The sequence below is a fragment of the Camelus dromedarius genome, chromosome 3 (assembly GCF_036321535.1).
Source record: "Camelus dromedarius isolate mCamDro1 chromosome 3, mCamDro1.pat, whole genome shotgun sequence".
NCBI lineage: Eukaryota > Metazoa > Chordata > Mammalia > Artiodactyla > Camelidae > Camelus > Camelus dromedarius.
The window spans coordinates 48,031,186-48,053,075 of record NC_087438.1 but is presented as its reverse complement, the minus strand read 5'-3'; the positions used below and the strand labels follow the sequence as shown (position 1 = coordinate 48,053,075).

The window sequence follows — 21,890 nt, the reverse complement described above, 5'->3', positions numbered from 1 at the left end:
TGGCGATAGTCTGTATTAGCAAGGATGGGTGAGGTTTATCAGGGTTTATAGATTATAGAAAAAGCTCCTCTAGAGGGATAGAAAACCCCACCAAGTCTTTTGAGTTTTAGGCCATTGCTAGTGGTACACTGGAAAATAGTTTTGTTATAATTATTTGGGCTTAGGGCTATTAGTGGAGTATTGGATCCCAGTTTTGAGTCTTAGTTATCATGTAATCAGGAATATTGAAGTCATTTCCGTAGTTTGTTTTTATTTTAGTTGCAACTTGTTACAGCCTAATTAAAACTTAATTAGGAGTATCTTTAACACTCTTTTCACTGAAAATTTTGTTAATTTGGGTTAATCATATGACCTTGGTGGCTGGTATGGCATTTACATAGTAAAAACTTAGTTAAACTTTTGTTTATGGCTTAATTTTTCTGTTGTTTTCCTGTGGCATGCGGTTAATCTGGGCATCACGAGCTTGTTAGTGTGCTTACTGCCTGCTCCTTTTAATCATTGGTGATCTAGAGCTTTCTCACTGGGATGTAGAATAATTGCACATGTAATGTAAGAATTAATAAGACTGCGACCAAACCTATGTGTTTATGGAGTTACTAAACTCCTCCAGGCATTTTTAGTGCTTTGCTTTACTTACTAAGCTATAGTAATAAATTAGATACAGGGAGATCCCTGTCCATCAAAGTCTTGTGAATTTAAGTAGCATGCTAGTATTAGTGGAAGTATCTTAAATTACTGGGGAGTGAGTTTTTGTATTCCATAGGTTTAAAGTTAGAATTTTGGGTGTTTGAAATTTTCATTTAGTTAATAAGGATCTTGATTGAAACATGTCTTCATTTATGATTTAGAGATTTAATTTATTATAGGATGGGGGAAAGTAGGCTTTTATGTCCTGCAATATTTTAATCTTGTTTTGGGAATTTGTCAAGATCGGTAATGTATACAATTTGAGGTCTACAGGAGCTAAGGGGAGTTTGCTGAGCTAATTTTTATTGGCTGTGTGCACATACACATGTCAATTTTCTTATGTACTGTAAACACTAACAACTTAGGGTTGTTGATGTTGGAAGATAATATGCAATATAGGCTTAGCTACAAGTTGCTTAAATGTATTAAAGCCTTAGATGGCCATAGCTCAGTCACAGCATGCCCCCAAATTAAAAAATACCAAATATATGACACCGTAGTTATGTGTGCACATGGGCTGATTAGTTCATCAAAACGTCTTATTTAAGAGGAAAGATTAGGAGATTTTTAGGGGAGATGATCCTGAAGAACCAGATGCCAGATATAGTTCACTTCTAGAAACCACCACATGTTATGGGCCCAAAGCAAGAAGAGGGGCATGTTTGGGGATGAGCTGCTGATTTCTCAAAGCTTGGGTATTAAGGAAGTAGTTGGTCATAAGCGTGGTGACTAGAGTTGATTTGACTTAATGGGATATGAACAATTAATATGTTCTATGTAATATCAGTCATATCTCTTGGTTTGTGAATTATCCATGTGGAAGAGAATTTTATGTATGATAAACCACTCTGTATTATTTAATATTCATAGTTTGCATTTACACAGATGGGATAAACAATGTATGATTACATACGTATAGAATGTATCATGTACAATCAAGTATATATATATATAATGATACATTGTAACAGGGCAGATCATTTAATATACAAAGTACACAGCAATGGAATCATCTAGAATTTTTAAATACTGACATTGCCCATGACAATAGTATTTTACTGTTTATGTGCAACTTGCAGGAATAGTCTAGGGAGAATTTCAGCTTGGGGTGCTGATGGTAGAGTTGGTGCTTCTTCCTTGATGTTCTAGGCGGGTTTTTCTCTTTCTAGTTTATAAGACCAGAGTGATAAATACACTATCAAGTCTTCTTTTTAGAGTATTTCTGATTAAGATTGTGGGTGGCTTAAGTAAAAGACTAAGAAAATATAAGATTGATGCTAGTTGGCCAATGATGAGAAATGAGTGTTTAACTGGTTGTCCTCCAACTCATATTAATGTTAGTAGGTCTGCTACTAGTAGTAGTCAGAATAAGCATTGGCTTAGGGGTCAGAATATTATGCTTTGTTGCTTTGATATATGAACTGTTGGGCTAATTGCTAGAATTAGGATAGAAATATTAGAGCTAATACACCACATAACTTATTGGGGTGATTTTGAGGTGGTAACATCAAGTTTATTGAAATTAAAAAAGCTCTTAATTTTGCCAAAAACTACCCAGAAGACAACCTTAACCACATCATACTTATACATTTCCTCTGTCCTGCCTCTGGATCATACTTGTTTAAAGATACTAATTTGGGCAGAAAAATCCTGATTCTTTATCCACTTAGGCAAAAGAAATAGGGGCATTTAGCTTTGAGACCAAAAGAAAAAAAAGTAGAGCAGAAACCTACTTCCATACGTTAATAAGCAATACAAAACAAATGGTTATATTAGTAGGACCAAGTGGAAGATTAAGGCATTATCAAAATGGGAAGGTCCTTATGTAAAGAGACCCTTGTGCATTGTTTATGTCAACATAAAGTTCAACTTGCACTCTCTAAAACTATTTTTCAGAATAGAAAGTTTTTATTATAAATATATCTACTCATAAAAAATGAAATGTGGACATTAAACATTCTGTGGAAAGTAAAAATCCCATCACCTAGAAATTACAACTTGGTATGCATTTTTGCAAAGCTTTTGCTTTACATGTTTGCACTGTAATAACAAAGAAGAATGATTACCTTTTGCCATCTAATAATGTCATGGCAGTATTTCCATATCAATGACCATAGTGATTATGATTTATTTTAAATACCTACATAGTATTTCACTGTTTGGGAGTTATCAACTCAATTAACTAATCCTCTCAAATTTTTTTCAAATTATAGATGAATCTTTACTTACTTGTCTCATTTTCTTAGGACAAATTCCCAACAGTGATGAATTACTAGTTTAAGTGATACATAAGATTTTTAAAGGTTCTGGACTCAAACTGCTCTTTAGGAAAGTTATACTGATTCAGTCTTCCTAAAGATAAAAAAGATAGAGAATACTTTCAAGTTCACCCTGCTTATTGCTGGGTTAAAATTGTTAAATAAATCTCTGCACTTATCCCCAATTTTTAAATTGGTAATATGCTATAAGGAAATACGCATATACTAGTCAGAAATTCTGTGGCTGACCCGTTGGCCATCTCACCTTCAGCCATTCCCAACCCCTTCTCCTTTACTCACTTTAAAAATAAATGCTATTTGCTTTCTCTGCCTCTTACACAATTCTGGCCAATAGCAAGTAAGCAGAAATGTGCTGGGAAAGCTTCTGGAAAAAGCTTTTACTCTCCTGGCAAAAAGCTCAAACTGCTCCCTCTCCCAGCTTTGGATGTAAACATACAGTATGGCACTGTGGCAGCCAGGTTGTAACCATAAGGAAAAGATCAAGAGAATCACTTGTTCTGACCAATACCAGCCACAGATAAACTTGCAGACTTTGTGATATGAAAAAAACTTGTCTTTGTTTAAACCATTCCTAGTTTTGCTTTGTTAGTTGCAGTTAAAAATATTACTGACAGACAAAACATTGCATGCTAAGCAATGGTTTCTGAATGATCATAAATGACCGTAAGTATCATTTATGACTAGAGGAAATATGGAAATTATCAGATATATTTAAAATAGGGGGAAAAAACCGGGATAAAATATCTACATACAGGAAGAGATGATGAAACAAAACTTTAGTACTGAGAGCCACAGACACCATTAAAAGCACATTTAGGAGAAAGGAATAAAGAAAGTTAACAAAATGGAGACGGGGTGGGTTCATGGCAGAGGATTACTGTGTTTATCTAAGCATGTTTTCTTTTCCTCCTAAGCACACAACCACACTATATTTCCCATCTTTCCTTGTAGTTAGTTGGAAACACACATCAAGTTCTGACTAATGGAATGTGAACCGAAGTGATGATGCCAATTCTGGGCCTGGCCCATAAACTCCCATTTTCTCTCTTTCCCTGTTCACTGGCTAAATGGAGATTTTGAGCAGAATCACAAAAATAGAGGGAGCCTATGTCCCTGAATTACTGTTTGGTGCAGAGCTCTTCCTCTAATCTCCTTAGAACTGTGATGTGAGCAATATACTGTTTTATAGTAGTAAGCTCCTGAGATCGTATTTAAATGACACAAATTTGGCAAAATTTTCAATATTTTGAAATTGGATGAAAATCTTTTTTCAGTTTCTTTCTTTGCTCTTTTCTAAATCCGCTGGTTTTCGAGAGGCTTGATGTTCCTGACTAGTTCCTTGGAAGAATATAGCTTTAAAATTGTTAAGATTTTGTTCCTAAGCAACTGTCAGGAGGAAAGTCTCTGCTGAAGCTTAACATCAATTTAAACATACTCAGAAAGAAAAAATAATCCCTTATTAAACAATTTCTACATTTTGGGGTTGTACTCCGAATGAAGTTTTCCTATGTGATCAATTAAAGCTAATAAGAGATCAATCCATATGCCTATTTAAATGGTGATACAAAGTTCAAAACCAATTATTACTTACCTAGCTTGCCTCTTCCTAATGTCTAAGACATACGTATTTTTACTAAGACATAGGTATTATTACTATTAAGAAGAGTAGAGAAACATACAAACCAACTGATAAATTATATATTACATGTTTATTAAGGGTACAACTTTCATGTAAAATTTACATTTTATGAAAAAATCAAAAATATTTACAAAATTTTGTAAGATTTGCAGTGTTCTAATTACAACTCAAATAGTAAATAACAAATTCTTAAAAACGCACATTTGTTAGAGTTCTTCTGTGTTTTCAAATTCTTGGTTAAAGAGGCAACTACAAAGTTTATCACTATACATAAGCAAGAACCAGCTTGCTAAATACATTTCCCACTGAAAATCTATTGGTCTTTTTTTACACCATTAGTGGATTTTTAAATGAAAAAAAATCAATATAAACTCATATGGCTTTAAAATTGTAACCTGCACCCAAACAAATTTATGTATTAACACTTGGTATGAAGACTGTGGTAATTAAGAAAGTGCAGAACTTTAACCACTTCACTAATTTGTACATTTTTAGGTAATACTTGATTAAAAGCAAACATGGTGAGTATAATGGTGTCTGAATTCCAATAATAAAATATTAACTGCCCAATAAAAGCAGCCTGACTGCAAAGCAGTTACAGTTAAGATTCCAGTAAGGGACTGTAATTGGCATTTAAAAGAGCACAATGTAAGTTAGAAATTATAATTCTGCCCACTATTTAGTAAAGATGAACATTTTAGCAAATTGTTTTATGTACTGCTTTAGTCAAACCTAAATTTAGAACTGGGCTAACACTGAATATATTAAAAAGCACATTGTGTTTTATATATATATATATATATATATATGTATATATATATATATTGCTAATGAGTAGATTTTCTGCTGTATTTAGTATAGCAAGATGTTACATAAATGTCTAGTAGTAGGGGTTTTATTTTCTGTAAAGCTTAACAGAACAATTAGTGGTTTTATATAAATTATCATCTACAACAGTTTATTCTATGCAAAATGCAAGACACTGGTACTTATAAATAAAATCCCCATTTGTAAATTATTAAACTTTGTCCAAAATACTTAATTCCTTCAATTAATCAGGATTTGCTATAAAGTTAGGTTTTTTTACTATTAAAAATTAGTAGTTTATTTAAGAAATGTTTAACCCAATCCATCATTTCAATTTCTCTACTTTTACCAGGTAGCAATTAAATAGGAACAAAAAAAATACAAATTGGTAATTTCTCCAGTTGTTGAAAATGCCAAAACTAATCTTTTCTAAAGTGTGTTCCTCTCAAACTACTACAAAATTCGTGCTCACAACACATTCAGTAAATATTTTTAACAATTATCAGAGTGAAGGGAAGTGTTAAATTGAGAGTTAAAATACCAGTTACCAATTTACCGTTACAGTTTTTCAGAACTTTTTGATCAGGTTAAAGTGGAATATCTGAAGGTAATTTCTTCCCCTGTAAACATATGCCATTAGTTAACATTTCTCTAGTGGCTACAGTGTATCACTAAAGAAGTGAGCCAGGGTTCTTAAGTATAAATTATCCTTTAGTTATTCTGAATTCCCTTCCCAACTGCAGCAAAAGATATTTTTAAAAATTGCAATTATCTTGTAAATATGTTTGCCCACTCTATGATTCTGAATAGAAGATCCAGACTGTGAGAAAAAGTGAGGCACATTAATGAACACAAACTGGATAGGCACATTTCTGGGTTTTGTTATTGTTTTAAAAGGCACACATTATGCAACCCATATAAAAATAAATTAAATCTACAGCATTAATTCATCAAAACAATCACAACTTCTATAAAGTTAACTGCAGAAGTAAATCACTCTGCTGTCTTTTGCAAGCTTATTTTAAAACACATTGCACTTAAGGATTTAAAAAAATCATAAAATAACATTTACACTTTATTAATACATTTATGAGAATCAAATTATAAATTTTTGCATACAGCTTGGACTCTGATCTGATTACTTTATGGCACATAACTCAATTTGATTGAGTGTTCTAAATTAACATTATCCAAAACTTAGAATTCACGTTCTGTTTGTATTCATTCAATATCAAACTTACAAAATTTCAAAGCTATCTCTGACTCTAAAAACTTACGGAAAGCTAAATTACTTTGTGCTTGCTCTCCTAAAATTTTAGGCCTGATACACTATAACCCCTTTTTCAACATAGACACTGAAGATAATTTAAATTTAAAATTTCAGCCTATAAAAACTTCATTTTACTGAGAATCTGAATAAATGTGCTTCCTGAATATTGAAGTTGATCATTTACAGCGTTGAAAATTATTTCAGTGCTATTTCTTTCAATGACTCACTTCAAAAGTGCAATTTAATGTTTGTAGTCAGCTCTCAAAGACATAATACGAGTTCGAATAGTGTCTGGAAAGAACAGATAATGCAGAATGGCAGGTTTGTACTACTCCCTTGAGCCAACCACTTTCCAGGGTCCATCAACAATCCGCCAGGTATCGTCCTAAAAAACACCAAGCAGACCTTTGCAATTATAATTTCAAATGAACTCAAAGGAGGACATTTTCACTGTGGTTATAGATACAGAACCCAGTTCCCATCTGCTGTTTACAATACATTAGAATCAGATCACAGGTGTTCAGCTATACTGACCATGAATACTCTCTCTCCCAGGTGTGTCTACCTGGCACCTAGTACCAAAGGTCAAGGAAAAAATTTCCATGTCTTTAGACTATAAACTGCTTGACAGTCGTTTAGGAACTGTCAGAATGCAAATGTTTCCCATGTACATTAAAAAGCTTAATCTCCCAACTTACCCGTGGCAAACCGCTTCTTTACTAAGGAAAGCCTGTAGCCAGTGCCTACAAGTTCAATATCTACTCCTGAGAGGGTATTTCCCTCGCTGAGGAATTGCACTGCAAGTGTTGTGGGTTTACTGGGTCCTTCTGAAAGATCAAATTTTGCTCTGAGGGACCCAGCACCTACAAGGAAAAGAACAAAGAACTTACACAGAGTAACATATATTTCATACCAAAAAAGTCAACTGAACAAGTAAGCTAAACTGTGTCAGTCTTACGCCAAATTCATGAAACATGTACAGTAAACAAATCATCACCTGGTTTCCAAATAAGTCTTTATTCATTGAATCTGAATTTGCTAAGTCAATAATCTTAATCCATGCTTCTCTTTGACTTAATAGCAATCTTCAGAGGTGCTTACTATAGAGATTCCTATGTTATATGCATGCTGGAGTCAAAAAACAAGTAAAGTCTGAGCGCAGCTCAAAAGGAAGCTCTGGAAGGGATGAGTGGGAAAAAGTCAAAAGGAAATGAGGCTGACTACCATTATCATGGGACAGAAGAGGGTAAAGGAGGACAGACAGCTAAAATTGGGAAGAGCTGTATCAACATTACCATTTTGTATTCACCTTTCTTTTTAAAACTACCTGGTCTAACATCATGCCACATATTTCTGAAGGGCTTTCTTTCCAATATAACCATTTATTCAACATACATCAGTCTAACAGCTTGGCAGAAATAGTAAATCAAAAAATTATGAATGTGATAAATGCCATAAAAACTGTCAGGAGCTATGGGCACAAAAGCACATAAAATGGTGGTGGGGATGATGGTGTGTATCTCAGACCTAAGAGAGCATGATGCATTTAAAGGGAACTGCATCTAGGAGAGCTGGAGAACAGGACACAAGTGGAAGAGAGTGGCAGAAGACACTAAGTGGTAGCAAGGAACACACTCTAAATATCTTTACAAACCATGATAAGAAATAACTATAGGGAGCCACCAAAGACAAGGAAGACAAAACATTTCAGACAAGTGTCTTAGAAGGGCAGAGAGGTACAAGATGCAAGGTAGGGAAACCACCTGAAGGTCAGTAAAATAGATTAGGATTCGAGGTGACAGGAAAAGGGGATCTGAACTAGGCTAAGGGAAAGGAAAGAAGGGAATGAATTTGAAAGATACTTAGGAGTTGAAACCAAGGGGTGAAAAGGAAGAGGAGCCTGGGAGGGTTCCCGGGTTTCTGGCTGGGGAAAAGAGACAGAATTGCTGGGTAGTGGGAGTGACAATCTGTAAGTCCCCATACAGAAGATGCACACTACAGAGAGAAATCTGAAAGAAAATATAACACTAACCCACCCTACACTGCTGTGCCTGATGGCAGAGGTCAATTGGGAAGATGAATCTGTTGTCTAATTCTTAACCCCGTCCAAGCCCTCCTTAAACTTTTATGGTTCTTGATAAGCTATTCCACTCTGTGAAAGTTCCATCACAGGCCAAGAGGAGCCACTTTTGCAATCCTTAAGCTTTAGAATTATTTCCTGTCCCTCTTCTGTGCATAAAGCCAAAAGAGAAACAGCTTTCTATTTCACAATATTCTAATTTGGATATTTCTTTCAAAAAGCTGACTGACTAAAGCAGAACCACATTTATAAGATTTTCCCATTTCCTCACACAGACACTCTTGATACCTGAATAGCAGAGGGAAACTATTAAACTCTGGTTAGAAAATTTGTATCTTATTTTTCAAAGAACAAATTCCCTTCTTGGTAAACACTGACAGTAGTATTGTTTCATTAAATAGGGGGAAATACACCCTTTCTGCCTTGCTAACTGGTTATGAACCCTCAATTCAAGTAGATTTCTGGTTTACTCTCAGTTTTAACTAGGAGTTTCAGTTTTGTCTCCCACAGCCATACAGCTAAAGTAAAAGTCAGTACAGTTTGCCACCTTGGAAACAGGCAACCTTTAAGTACCAAACAGCAACAAAGGGACCAGAGATTAGCTAAGTTATTTCATCCAAGGTGTGGTTCGCTAATAGTAAAAGTCTGATTCAGCACAGCAGGTATGAATGGGCAGTGTAGGTATGTTCCTGGTCCTTTACGTAGAAATACCTATGAGAAAAACTACTGAGGATACATCGTACATTTTGATCACATTATGCTTAAAATGTTCAGTGGAAAAAAGCTGAGCAAAACTTGAAAAGCCAAAATAGCTACTTAATTAGAAACGTTACTGGAGATTAATTAGGCATTCAAAAGAGGGCAGGAGAAATCTCTTTTGATGAAGAGCAAAATGCGAAGAAAATATTACAGACTTGACTGTCCTGGGAATTATATTCTAAATTGAGCTATGGGATAGATATAATGCTAGGAGTGATCAACTTGCAGAGACTTTTTCTTTGCATCGTGAACCCGAACAGATGCAGACAAGGTAGGAGGAGACAATTAACTTGCTTCTCTTTAAAATAATGATCATAGAACTGAAGGCTGTTGATGGTTAGTTTTAATAAGGGGAAATGACCAAGGAAAGGTTCTCTTAAGAGAGAATAAGCAAAGTTTTTTTTTTTTTAAAGCCTGGAAGCTTCTGCATAATTTCCAGGAGGCCAGGAGGACCCCATTAACAAAATGAGCTAAAGAGTGTGTTAGTTTCAATTAGTTATCAGTTTCAATTATCAGGTTATCTAGACTTTGACTTCTATAAATTTACTTAACTAGGTATTTTCTCTTAAAGTTAGCATGTGAACATAAGGAGCATTTACGTAATATTTATAAAGTTAGAGCAAAACAATATTTTTCTCACAGAGAAAGCATATTCAATCTAGAAGGAAAAAAATGTGTTCTGAATCTCAACTAGTCCACTTATTTTAAGGTATTAACTTCCACCTAGTGGTCAATTCTAGAACTGAAGGCATGAAATTCCAGGAGAAAGTTTTCCATAAATGTTCCTAAAAAACCATTTTCAGTGATACCACATTATAAACAAAATGGAGGCACACACTTACCTCCATTTTCTGATTTTTCTGAAATACCAGAGAGTTTCCAAAAGGCTTTCATCTGTTCTGCATTCCTGTAAGTACAAATATCTTCAGATAATGTGTCTAGTACCTTATACACAGATGAGCACTCAATAAATACATCTTAAATATTTCACTAGAACAACTATAGTGCTAAATGTACTCTGAACAGTATCTTGGTGAAAATGTGATTATGAATAATATAAATAAATACTGTATCTTTCTTAATGAATGGATATTTACCAAATTACATAACTTCTCATTTCTACTGGTCACAGAAATGAAAACAACATGTAGGTGGCCCAGTACCTTCATTAATCAAGGAAAACACAGTTTTATGATTAAATGGTGAAGTAAATGTAGTGGTTAGAGTCTATACTAATATTGTTTTAATTAAAAAAATTTATTTATTATACTAAATTATTTTTATTTTGGGAAGGGGGAGGTAATTTAGGTTTATTTATTTTTAGAGGTGGTACTGGGGATTGAATCTAGGACCTTGTGCATGTTAAGCATGTGCTCTCTACTTGAGGTATACCCTCCCCCCATACTAATTTTAATAGAGGGAAATATATACAAGATCTTGTGGTAGCTCACAGCGAAAAAAAAATGTGTGACAATGAGTATGTGTATGTTCATGTATAACTGAAAAATTGTGCTCTACAGTGGAATTTGACACAACATTGTAAAATGACTATTACTCAATAAAAAAATGTTAAAAAAAAAAGAGGGAACAAGAGAGGTAGTTAAGAGATGAGGGTAACTAATACCTAATCAGATAGGTTTTCCTATCTGATTCTATATTTAACCCTGTATTTTTTAAATGAAAAAAGGTTTAAAGAAGTTATGTGCTTTGCCTAAGGGTAAAGTTGTATTGAATCATTCAAGTCTGGGTGCTCACAGCAAAACTAGTTTTGTTTATTTTGGATTAAGGCTACTTCCTGTAGCTTGGCTAAAAATGAACAGTACATTTTATAACATGGTTTCTCTGGGAAAATGCACTAAAACTTTTCTAATGTGTAATACAACTTTCAGAATTTAGGTTTTTAAACTCATGGATTGTAACAGAAACTCAGCAGGAATTCAGAAATCTACTTAGTTTACCATATTGCAGGGGGAAGGGACTGCATGTTTGTGACTCCTCCATCCACTGGTACCACCACCTGTATGTTGGAAAGTACACTTGGTGCCACCATAGCTTCTGGGTTGTACTTATAATCCACTCTAACATCTGTGGTGCCAGCACTACATTTCCAATATGTTGCAAGATTTAGAGGAGTGGACTGAATACCATTTGATGATACCTTTAAAGAGAGGGAAAAAACAAACAATTGCCTTTGACCCAAAAAGTAAACAAGTCATGTTAATGACATACAGTTGAACAAAAGCTCACACATTCAAAAATAATAATGCGGGAGCTGTCTATTGCTAAGCAGAGTGAAGCAGGCTCATCTCAAAGGCATAAGCGTGACTCTCAACATGTGGACCCAGGACTATGTACATCAAAATTTCTGTAGTGCTTGTTTGAATTGCACATTCCACTGACTCGAAATGCAGGAAACCTGATTCAACAGCTAAAGTACAGGACAAAGAAATCAGCATGTTATCAGGTGATTCTTATTTATGCACATAATGTTTGAGAACATTCAACACAGAATTCTAAGATTTTTAAAAATAAGAACTTAGATTTAAAAGTTAGAAAAACTGCATGCAGTACTGCAAGTCTGCAGTTAGAATACTTCCAACTTCAAGTGTTTAATTTTAATCACACAAACCACAGAAAGTGGTGCAGTTCCTTCTGGTTCTTCAGTCCCTTGCTCAAATGACTTCAGTAAGACCTACTCTGATCATCCTGTTGAAATTTACACTGAAAACTGCATTTTCACTCTTCTTACTTTATAGACTTTCCTTTCACCTTACCACAACATACGTTATTTACTTAATAGTTTACTATCTAACTCCCTATGCTACTCACAGCAATTGGCAAGCACTAAATAGTAAATATTTGTTGAATGAATGATAAATGAATACTTGGAATAAATTTTAAGTCTACCTAAGTGGCAGCACTTTTTTATTCTTTAAAGTATTTATTTCCTAGAAACATAAGCCTATTAATATAGTTATCCTGTTAAAAATTCAAACAATACACAAGTGGGAAATTTATCCTTTGGCATCCTTACTCCCTACATCATGGTACATAAGCTTCTAAACTTCCTAGGCATGCTAACATGGATCTGTCTCATTCTTTTAAATGGCTGCAATAATTAATTTAGTCAAGCTCTTTGTGGATGTGTATTAGGTGGTTTCCAAACAATGATACAGTAAATACCTTTCCTACCTTATCTTCCCCCCATTTGTGATTTCTGAAGAACAGATTTCTGTAAGTGGAATTGTTGAATTAAAAGTTACATCTACTCAACAATCTAATAGCATTTACCTTCTAAGAGGTTGTATTAATTTGTACTCTCATTAACAACTGGTCACATCTCTCTTAATAGAACAATCTTTCTCATTTTTGTCAGTCTGATGTGGGCTAAAACTGGTATCTCATTGTTGTCTTAATATTCATCACCCTGATTACTATTGACACGGAGCATCTTTCCGTAAGTTATCTATCTATTGAGTTATTCATCTTTTAGCTACTAATTTATACGGGCTTTTTGAAGTAAACCTTTTGGTTTAACTTATATTACAAATAATTTTCTCTCAGATTAAGTACTGATTCTTTTTAAGGGTTTGTGTGTTTTAACCAAATATCTTATACACACGTATTTATTTTTGCCTCAAGTATCTCATTTTATTGTGTGGCTTCTGGGTTTTTAATTATACTTAGGTCTTCTACACTTCAAGATTAAAGTATGTAATAAATATATATTATAAATATATGCAACATATGTGCATATATTCCTATAGATAATACAATATATTCACCATGCTTTATTATCTTTACAGCTTCATTTATTATTAAACCTTTGATACATGCAGGTTTTAGTTTTTGTTAAAGGTATGAGTTAGGGATTCAGCTGAATCTTCCCCCAAATCTCTAGCCTGCTGCCCCAATATTATCTATTAAAAAATTCATTATTTCTACATTGCCTTGAAATGTTACTCTGTCATATGATCCATTTTCCATTTATTCTTCGATCTATTTCTGGATGCTCTAATCTATTGCATTCATCTGGCCATCTATTGTTGTGCCAGTCTCTATTTTAAATACTGTTGGCTTATAGTGTTTTCCCATTAAACTAAACATTAATCCACATTACTGTTTAAAACACTTAATTTTCCATGCTTTACTCTTCCTGAGAACTTGAAAATTACTCTCAAGTCTCCAGACACACATATACCCCTCCACTAAGTTTCTGATCAGGATCACACTAAATTTATAAGCTAATTTAGAAACAGCTAAGCTTTATTACAACATGAGTCTTCTTTTAAATAAAGTATGCCTTTCTAACTATACTCAAGTCAGTAGAGATTGTGCTGTTTCTTCTTAGTTAAAATTTTTTTGTTTTGTGTTCACTGTGGCTACAGGAATGGATGCAGTAACAGATCTTTTTTTAAAAAAAGTTTTGTTTTTTTTTTTGAAGTGAAGTATAAGTGACATTACATTATATTAGTTTCAGGTGTACAGCACAGATTTGATATTTATATACATTGTGAAATAATCACCACAATATGTCTAGTTTACCTGTCACCATATATAGCTACAAAAATTTTTCCTGTGATGAGAACTTTTAAAATATACTCTTAGCAACTCTGAAATATGTAATACAGTATTATTAACCTTGATTGTCATATTGTACATAACATCCCCATGACTTACTTACTTTGTAACTGGAAGTTTGTAACTCTTGACCCCTTTCACACGTAACACCCACCCCTAACCCCCTGTGCCTCTAGCAATCACCAGTCTGTTCTCTGTATCTCTTCCATCCAAGTACTAACCAGGCCCGACCCTGCTTAGCTTCCAAGATGAGATGAGATCGGGCACATTCAGGGTGGTATGGCTGTAGACTGTTCTCTGTATCTCTGAGCTTGGTCCGGTTGGTTTGATTTTCAGATTCCACATATACGTGAGATCATGTGATCTCTATCTTCCTTCGTCTGACTCATCTCATCTCACTTAGCATAATGTTCTCAAGGTCTATCCATAGTATCACAAATAGCAAGATTTCATTTTTCGTGACTGAATAGTATTTGTGTGTGTGTGTGTGTGTGTGTGTGTGTGTGAAATCTTTATCCACTCATTTATCAATTTTTTTTTTACTTGCAGGATCCAGCTTTAATAAATTTGAACACAAGACACAGGTTCCCAGGTGTACATAAATATATGTCCATTTTACAGTTGCTTTTTGCTTCTTCCATCTCTTCTTTTGGACAGGCATGAAAGAATGTTCAAACTCTTGTTCAACAAGAACTTCTTTAATAGAGCCTAATGGTCTTTTGTTGCCTCCTAGATCTTGGTGAGGTTTTTACAGTTGTTCTGTATCTTGGCTACTATAAATAATGCTGTGATGAACATGGGGATGCAAGTATCTTTTCAAATTAGTGTTTTCATTTTCTTTGGATAATTACCCAGAAGTGAAATCATATGGTAGTTCTATTTTTAACTTTTTGAGGAACCTCCATACTGTTTCCATAGTAGTTACATCAGTTTATATTCTCACCAACAGTACACAAGGGTTCCCCTTTATCCACATCCTTGTCACATTTCCTGATGATTAGTGATGCTGAACAACTTTTCATGTACCTTTTAGCCATCTGTATGTCTTCTTGGAAAAATGTCTATTCAGATCCTCCATCCATTTTTAAAATCTGACTCTTTTGGAATTGAGTTGTACACTCTTTATATACTTTGGATGTCGACCCCTTATCAGGTATAGCATGTGCAAATAATCTCCCATTCAGTACACTGCCTTTGCGTTTTGTTGATGATGTTCTTTGCTGTGCAGAAGCTTTTCAGTTTGATATGATCCTGTTTGTTTATTTTTGCTTTTGTTGTCTTTGCTTCTGGAGTCAAATCCAAAAAATCATTACCAAGGTTGATGTTAAGCAGCTTACCTTCTATGTTTTCTACTACGAATTTTAGGGTTTCAGGTTTTGCATTCAGGTCTTTAATCCATTTTGAGTCAATTTTTGTGTATGGTGTAAAATAGCAGTCTAGCTTCATTCTTTTGATTGTGGTTAGTTTTCCCAACACTATTTATTGAAGAGACTGTCCTTTCCCCAATGTGTATTTATTGGCTCCTTTGTCATAAATCAATTGAGCATGTATGTGTGGATTTACTTCTGAACTCTCTATTCTGTTCCACTGATCAATTGTCTATTTTTTGCCAATACCATAATGTCTTGATTACTATACCTGTGTCATGTAGTTTGAAATCAGGAAGCTTGATGCTTCTAGCTTTGTTTTCTCAAGATTGCTTTAGTTATTTGGGGTCTTTCGTGGTTCCATATAAATTTTAGGATAGTTTTATTTCTGTGCAAAATTGCCACTGGAATTTTAATAGGTATTGCATTAAATCTGTGACTGTCTTGGGTACTATGGACATTTAAACAATTTTAATTCTATTAATGAGAAAAGAATATTTTTTCATTTAGTTGTGTCTTCAATTTCTTTCATCACTGTCTTACAGTTTTCAGTGTACAGGTCTTTCACTTCCTTGGTTAAATTTATTCCTAAGTATTTTACTCTTTTTGATGCTACTGTAAATGGGATTTTTTTTTTTTATTTCTCTGCTAGTTCATTACTAGTGTATAGAAACACAACAGATTTTTTAATGTATTTTGTATCCTGCAACATTACTGAATTCATTTATTACTCAGTTTTATTCCATTTATTCATTTATTATTCAGTACTTTAAGTTTTTGGGGGAGGAGGTAGGGGAGTCTAAAGATTTTCCACATATATATGTCATCTGCAAATAGTGAAAATTTTACTTCTTTCTAATTTGGGTGCCTTTTCTTTTTCTTGTCTAATTGGTCTGGCTAGAACTTTCAGTACTATGTTGAATAAAAGTGGTGAGAGTAGGCATCCTTGTCTTATTCCTCATCTTAGAGGAAAAGCTGAAAGCTTTTCACCACTGAGCATGATGTTAGCTATGGGCTTGTCATAAATGACATTATGTTGATGTATGTCCCCTCTACACCCACCCTGTTGGGAGCTTCTATCATAAGTGGATGTTGAATTTTGTCAAATGTTTTTCCTGGATCCAATGAGACGATCATAGGATTTCCATCTTCGTTAATGTGGTATATCATGTTGACTGATTTCTGGATGTCACCAAGCCTTGCATCCCTGGAATAAATCCCACTTGATCATGGAGTATGGGCCTTTCAATGTATTATTGAATGTGATTTGCTTATATTTTGTTAAGGGTTTTTGTGTCTATGTTCATCAGGGATATTGGCCAGTAATTTTTTCTTGTAGTGTCCTTGTCTGGTTTTGGTATCAGAGTAATAATGCTGGTCTCATGACTTTGGAAGTGTTCCCTCCTTTTCTATTTTTTTGAATGAGTTTGAGTTTGAGAACTGGTATTCTTTTAATGTCTGGTAGGATGGACTTCTGTTTGTTGGGAGGTTTCTGATTGCTGACTCACCCTGCTCACTAGTAATTGGTCTATTCAGATATTCTACTACTTCATGATTCAATATTAGAAAGCTGGTTGTATGTTCCTAGAAATTTATCCATTTATTGTAGGTTGTCCAATTTGTTGGCATATAATTGTTCACAGCAGTCTCTTACAATTCTCTGTAGTTCACTGATATTAGTCTTATCAGTTCTTCTTTCATTTCTAATTTTATTTGAGCCTTCTTTTTTTCTTGGTGAGTCTACATAAGTTTGTCAATTTTATCTTTGCAAAGAACTAGCTCCTAGCTTCATTGATCTTTTCAGTCCCTATTTATTTCTGCTCTTTGTTATTACCTCCCTTCTACTAATTTCCAGCCTTGTTTGCTCTTCTTTTTCTAGTTCCTTTAAAGTGTAAAGTTAAGTTGTTTAATCTGATAATTTTCTTACTCGACTTTACTCCCTTATTCCCCAGAGAAGGTCTGGGTTTGTGCGTTCCATCCAGACGCTAGGCTGCCATGCTGGGGGTGAGGCTTACAGTGAGACTCTGTCTCAGCCCCTACTCCTCATCTCAGTGCAGCCCTTTTCTCATTTGCTGATGTGAAGGAGCTGTTTAGCTTTACTTTAAGGTCTTTTTCAGAGGGACCTGTTCCACATGCAGCTGTAGATCTGGTGTGTCCATGAAAGAAGGTGAGTTCAGGATCTCTCTGTGTTGCCATCTTGGACAGCCTCTCCAGCTCTAATTTAGTTTTTTTAAATTTGTGAATATTTTTTCTATTAGTTTTCCTAACTGGTTGTTTTAAAAGCTGTTAATTTTTGTATTAATTTTTAAAGTGATCACTTTACTAAATTCCCTCTTATCAGTTTTTCAGTTGATTCTCTTGAGCCTTCTAGAAATATATCACCTATAATTAATAATTTTTGTTCCTCTTTTCCAGTATTTCTCACCATTTATTTTATTCTCGTCTTAACTGTACTAACACATCCAGAAAAATCTTATACACACTAACAGGAATAAAGGGTGTCTTTGCCATTCCTGAGTTTGAATGCTTTAGATGTTTCACTATTAAGACTAATGTGCTGGACTTTTCAGGTTAAGGACATATTCATACATTTATATTTACTCAGTATTTTAATCGGTAATAGATGGTGAATTTGATCAAATTGGTCAAAATCTCCATAGGCTTATTAACATTTTTCTTTTATTTCAAAACAGCCATGCATTGCTGGAATGAACTTCATTCGGCCATGACATATTATTCATTTAATGATCTGCAAGATTCTATTTGTTAATATTTTAATAAGGATTTTTATAATGGTATAACACTCACCTGATACTTTAATACATCTACATTATAATAAGAAGCAGCTGGATTTTGCTCTGACAGCTTCTTGAGGTAGACAGTAACAGCTTGCATATTCATCCAAAAATCTTTTGTGTTAGAATCACACTGTGATGGATCACTGTATGTATAAGAAATATTTTCATTATTTTATTTGAGTTATCTTTATCCTCTGCCTCTGTGTAGTAATTTGGTGACGTGGGAAAGACTAGTAGAAATTAACCAAAAGATGAAATGAGGGAAAACTAAAATTAAAGGATAAAGAATGGAATACAGCAAAAGGTTGCCTAAAAGATGAGATGTACAGTAGAGAAGGGCTTAACAGTAACTACTACCACCACCAGCACAAACAAAACAAAAAGACAGCAGAAGCCTATTTAATCATAATTTTGGTATTGTCTTCAAGTTGAATTATTACTGATTTGAAGAAGGAAAAAATGTCTTAAAGAGAAATTTTACCTTCAAAACAAAAGTACACAAACCTGAACACAAGTTGTGCATTTGGAAGAATTTGCTCTAGTCTGCTGATATTTTTCACCCTGAAGCAGAGCACAGCTGGAGATGGATTGCTAGTGAAGACTTTAATAACTCCACTTGGAAATGATATTGTCATGTCACCAGTGATCTTCACAATACACCTGTAAGTGGGGGTTTTGAAAAATTTAAACCATTTAAATAAGGCATTTTAATCTCCATTTAAAGCATATTTGGTTTAAAAAGGGCTTTATTTATATACATAACCTTTTTATCATAATTATAGATGAATTATTTTTTCAGTTTAATTATTAAAAATGATTCTATGTGAAATGACATACTCCTCTAATATCAGTTTTTCCTAGAATTAAATTCCAAACACAAATGCAAGCATACTGAAAATATTCCTTCACTTGTTTGCTGAAACCATCCCCTGGCTGCCTCGTAAGGACACTGTTTCCCTGGTACCACTACCTGTAGCTGCAGCTGTTTTTCCCTCCAAACTCCACAAAGTGTACTGGGCCTGATGGTAGCAGTGGTAGATGTCCTCCTTGCTTCTCACTGCCTCTTACAGCCCTGTTTTCCTGCTTCCTTCTGAAAACCACCAACTTCTTTTTGAAACTCACATCATCAGATTACACTATTATCTCAACCCTTCAAGTCATCTTCAATGTTCCCTCTCATTTTCTGCAAATTTTAGCTCCTGGCCCACTGTCAGTCTCTCCAACACTACACCTATTATAAATGTTTAGTGATTTCATTACCCACACAGATAATATCCTTTCAATGCTTTGGTCACTCAGTTCTTCAGTCCCTTTCCTCCAATGATCCTGTCTCCCAGCCTAACTCAGCCATGCTTCAGCCCCTCCATAATTTAAATCTCAGATTCCCCACTCTTCTAATCGTCATTTCCTATTTCTTCAACTCATTCTGTCTAGTACTACAGCCAACCTCATCAAAAACCTCCATAATCCATTGTTCCTACCACCATTTTTTTTAACTAACTCTTCCTTCATAATCCATACATCCTCCTATCTTGGGACTTCATGGTCCATCATTATAGGTACTCCTTTGCATAAATTCTCCCTTAGTTCTCCTTCACTTCACTATGTTTGCTTGGCTAAACACAATCTTGGTTAAACCCAGCTTCTCACCTACATCTTATACAGCTGAACATGAGTAGAGAAAAACATAACCATATAGCCAAAACTCTCAATAGGGACCCCTTAGTATTACCTGGAAATTCTACTACATTCCCTAGCTCTTTGCATACCTTCTCCTTTCTTGTCTAACTCTAACCTGCAAAATCCCTCCCCTCCACTCCCCACCTTGGCAACCAATGACTTTCCTTTAAATTTTAGAGAAAATAAAATCAGAAAAGAACTTTGTCATACTCTCACTAGTAAAATCCTAATCTCCCTGACTCAGAAGGCATTCATACCTTCTGCCTTCCCTCCTATTTCAACAGAGAATCAGTCTCTACACCTAAGGCCAATCCTATCCCTTCTGCACTGAAGCACATCTCTTACATAGTAAAGGACTTCACTCATGTAATTGTCCCCTTTCCTGCAGATTCAATTTTTTCTATAAATACTGGATCTTTCCTATTAGCATACAGACATGCTGAAATGTATATTATCTTAAAAAAACACAAAAACTAAAATTAATTAAAAAAAACTTCCTCTAATTCTGCCAGCTCTCTCCTGCTACCAGCCCAATTTCTCTGCTTCCACTTAGGCAGTTATTTTAGGATATTTTGCTCTAACATTTGCTCTCTCCAAATGCAGTTGTCTGTGTTTGCACCATCTCCTGCTCCTGAGCTCCCTCCAAGCAGGCTTTCATCACAACTCCATTAAAACTGCTCTTGTGAAGGTCATTAATGATCCATTTTTCTTGACCTGACAACATCAGATAAAGACAGCTTCACACCTTCCTTCATGAAAAGGTTTATTCACTTAGTTTCTAGGGTACTAGTCTACTGGTCTTCTCCTCATCTCTCTTGTTGCATGCTGTCCCAGACTCTATTGTTGGATCATTCTCGTTTTCCTGTTTTTAAACACTGAAGGGGGCCAGGGACTTAGTTCTTATCAGATTTCTTCTCTGTCCCCTAATGCTCCCAGCTTTAAATATCACACACAAATTAATGACTACTAAGTATTTTCTTTCTAGCCTGACCTATCTACGAATTCCAGAATCATATCCTCACTTACCAACTCAGCATGTCCACTAAGTTGTCTTAAGTACTTCGAATTTAGCAATCTACTCTCTTGACAAATTTTGACAACTCTGTTTTCAAAATATCTTCAGAATCTCATTACTACTCACCATCTCCTCTGCTAATACCCTTACACACCATCATCTCGCATCTGGACCTTAGTGGTTAATCCTTTCTCTCTGCATCTACTCTGGCGCCTTATTTATTATAGTTTATTCTCCATATAGCAGGCAAAGTGCTACTTCAAAAATGTAAGTAACTGCATACCTCCTCGACTCAAAAGTCTCCACTGGCTTCCCACCTCACTCAGAAGTTTCTTAAATATGCCAAGCATGCTTCTACCTCAATTCTTTACAACACCTGCTGGAATGCTCTTCCCTCAGGTATCTGCATGGCTTGGTCCTCCCTCAGTGTCTTTCAAACATCTGCTTAAATCAACCTCAGAAAGTTTTCTCTGATCACTCTATCTAAAATAGTAGCGCTCTATTGTAACTGTCTATCCCCTTACCCTGGTTTATTTTCTTCATGGCATACTCACTTTTTATGAGTAACATTATTCCTTCAACATACATTCATTCATCAAATATCTGAGTGCTTACTATGTGTAAGACTGTTGTAAGTGCTGAGAATACTTAAGTAAACAAAAGTTCTCTACAGAATTTAAATTATCTTGAGAAAACTAAAACTCTCTCACAACAGTGCAAGCTTATAATAGTCTTACACATAGTCAGCATTCAAATATTTGAGGAATACTGTTACACATGAAAAATAAGGGTGATCATTTCACCCAAATATAATGTCTTATAAGAAGGTTAACCAATCCTTTGAGAGTCTCCTGCATTAAATGTGCATTCTAGGTCTCTCTTTGCAAACATCACACTTTCACCAAAGATATACTTTAGGCCAAGATCC

The 21,890-nt window shown here is 34.8% G+C and overlaps 1 protein-coding gene across 3 annotated transcripts in view; it reads right to left on the bottom strand.

The window, feature by feature from the left end:
• Positions 1 to 4,656: 4,656 nt before the first annotated feature.
• The window catches only part of FCHO2 (FCH and mu domain containing endocytic adaptor 2), a 110,689-nt gene continuing 93,455 nt past the window's right edge, over positions 4,657 to 21,890 (bottom strand). For all 3 annotated transcript variants that reach the window (XM_031446701.2, XM_064481442.1, XM_031446707.2), the window contains 6 exons: positions 18,772 to 18,927; positions 18,278 to 18,410; positions 11,480 to 11,679; positions 10,364 to 10,428; positions 7,381 to 7,545; positions 4,657 to 7,067 (listed from right to left, as the gene is read on the bottom strand). In XM_031446701.2, the coding sequence (XP_031302561.2) occupies positions 7,045 to 7,067; positions 7,381 to 7,545; positions 10,364 to 10,428; positions 11,480 to 11,679; positions 18,278 to 18,410; positions 18,772 to 18,927 (742 nt within the window). In that variant the 3' untranslated portion in view covers positions 4,657 to 7,044. The remainder of the gene's footprint in view (positions 7,068 to 7,380; positions 7,546 to 10,363; positions 10,429 to 11,479; positions 11,680 to 18,277; positions 18,411 to 18,771; positions 18,928 to 21,890) is intronic.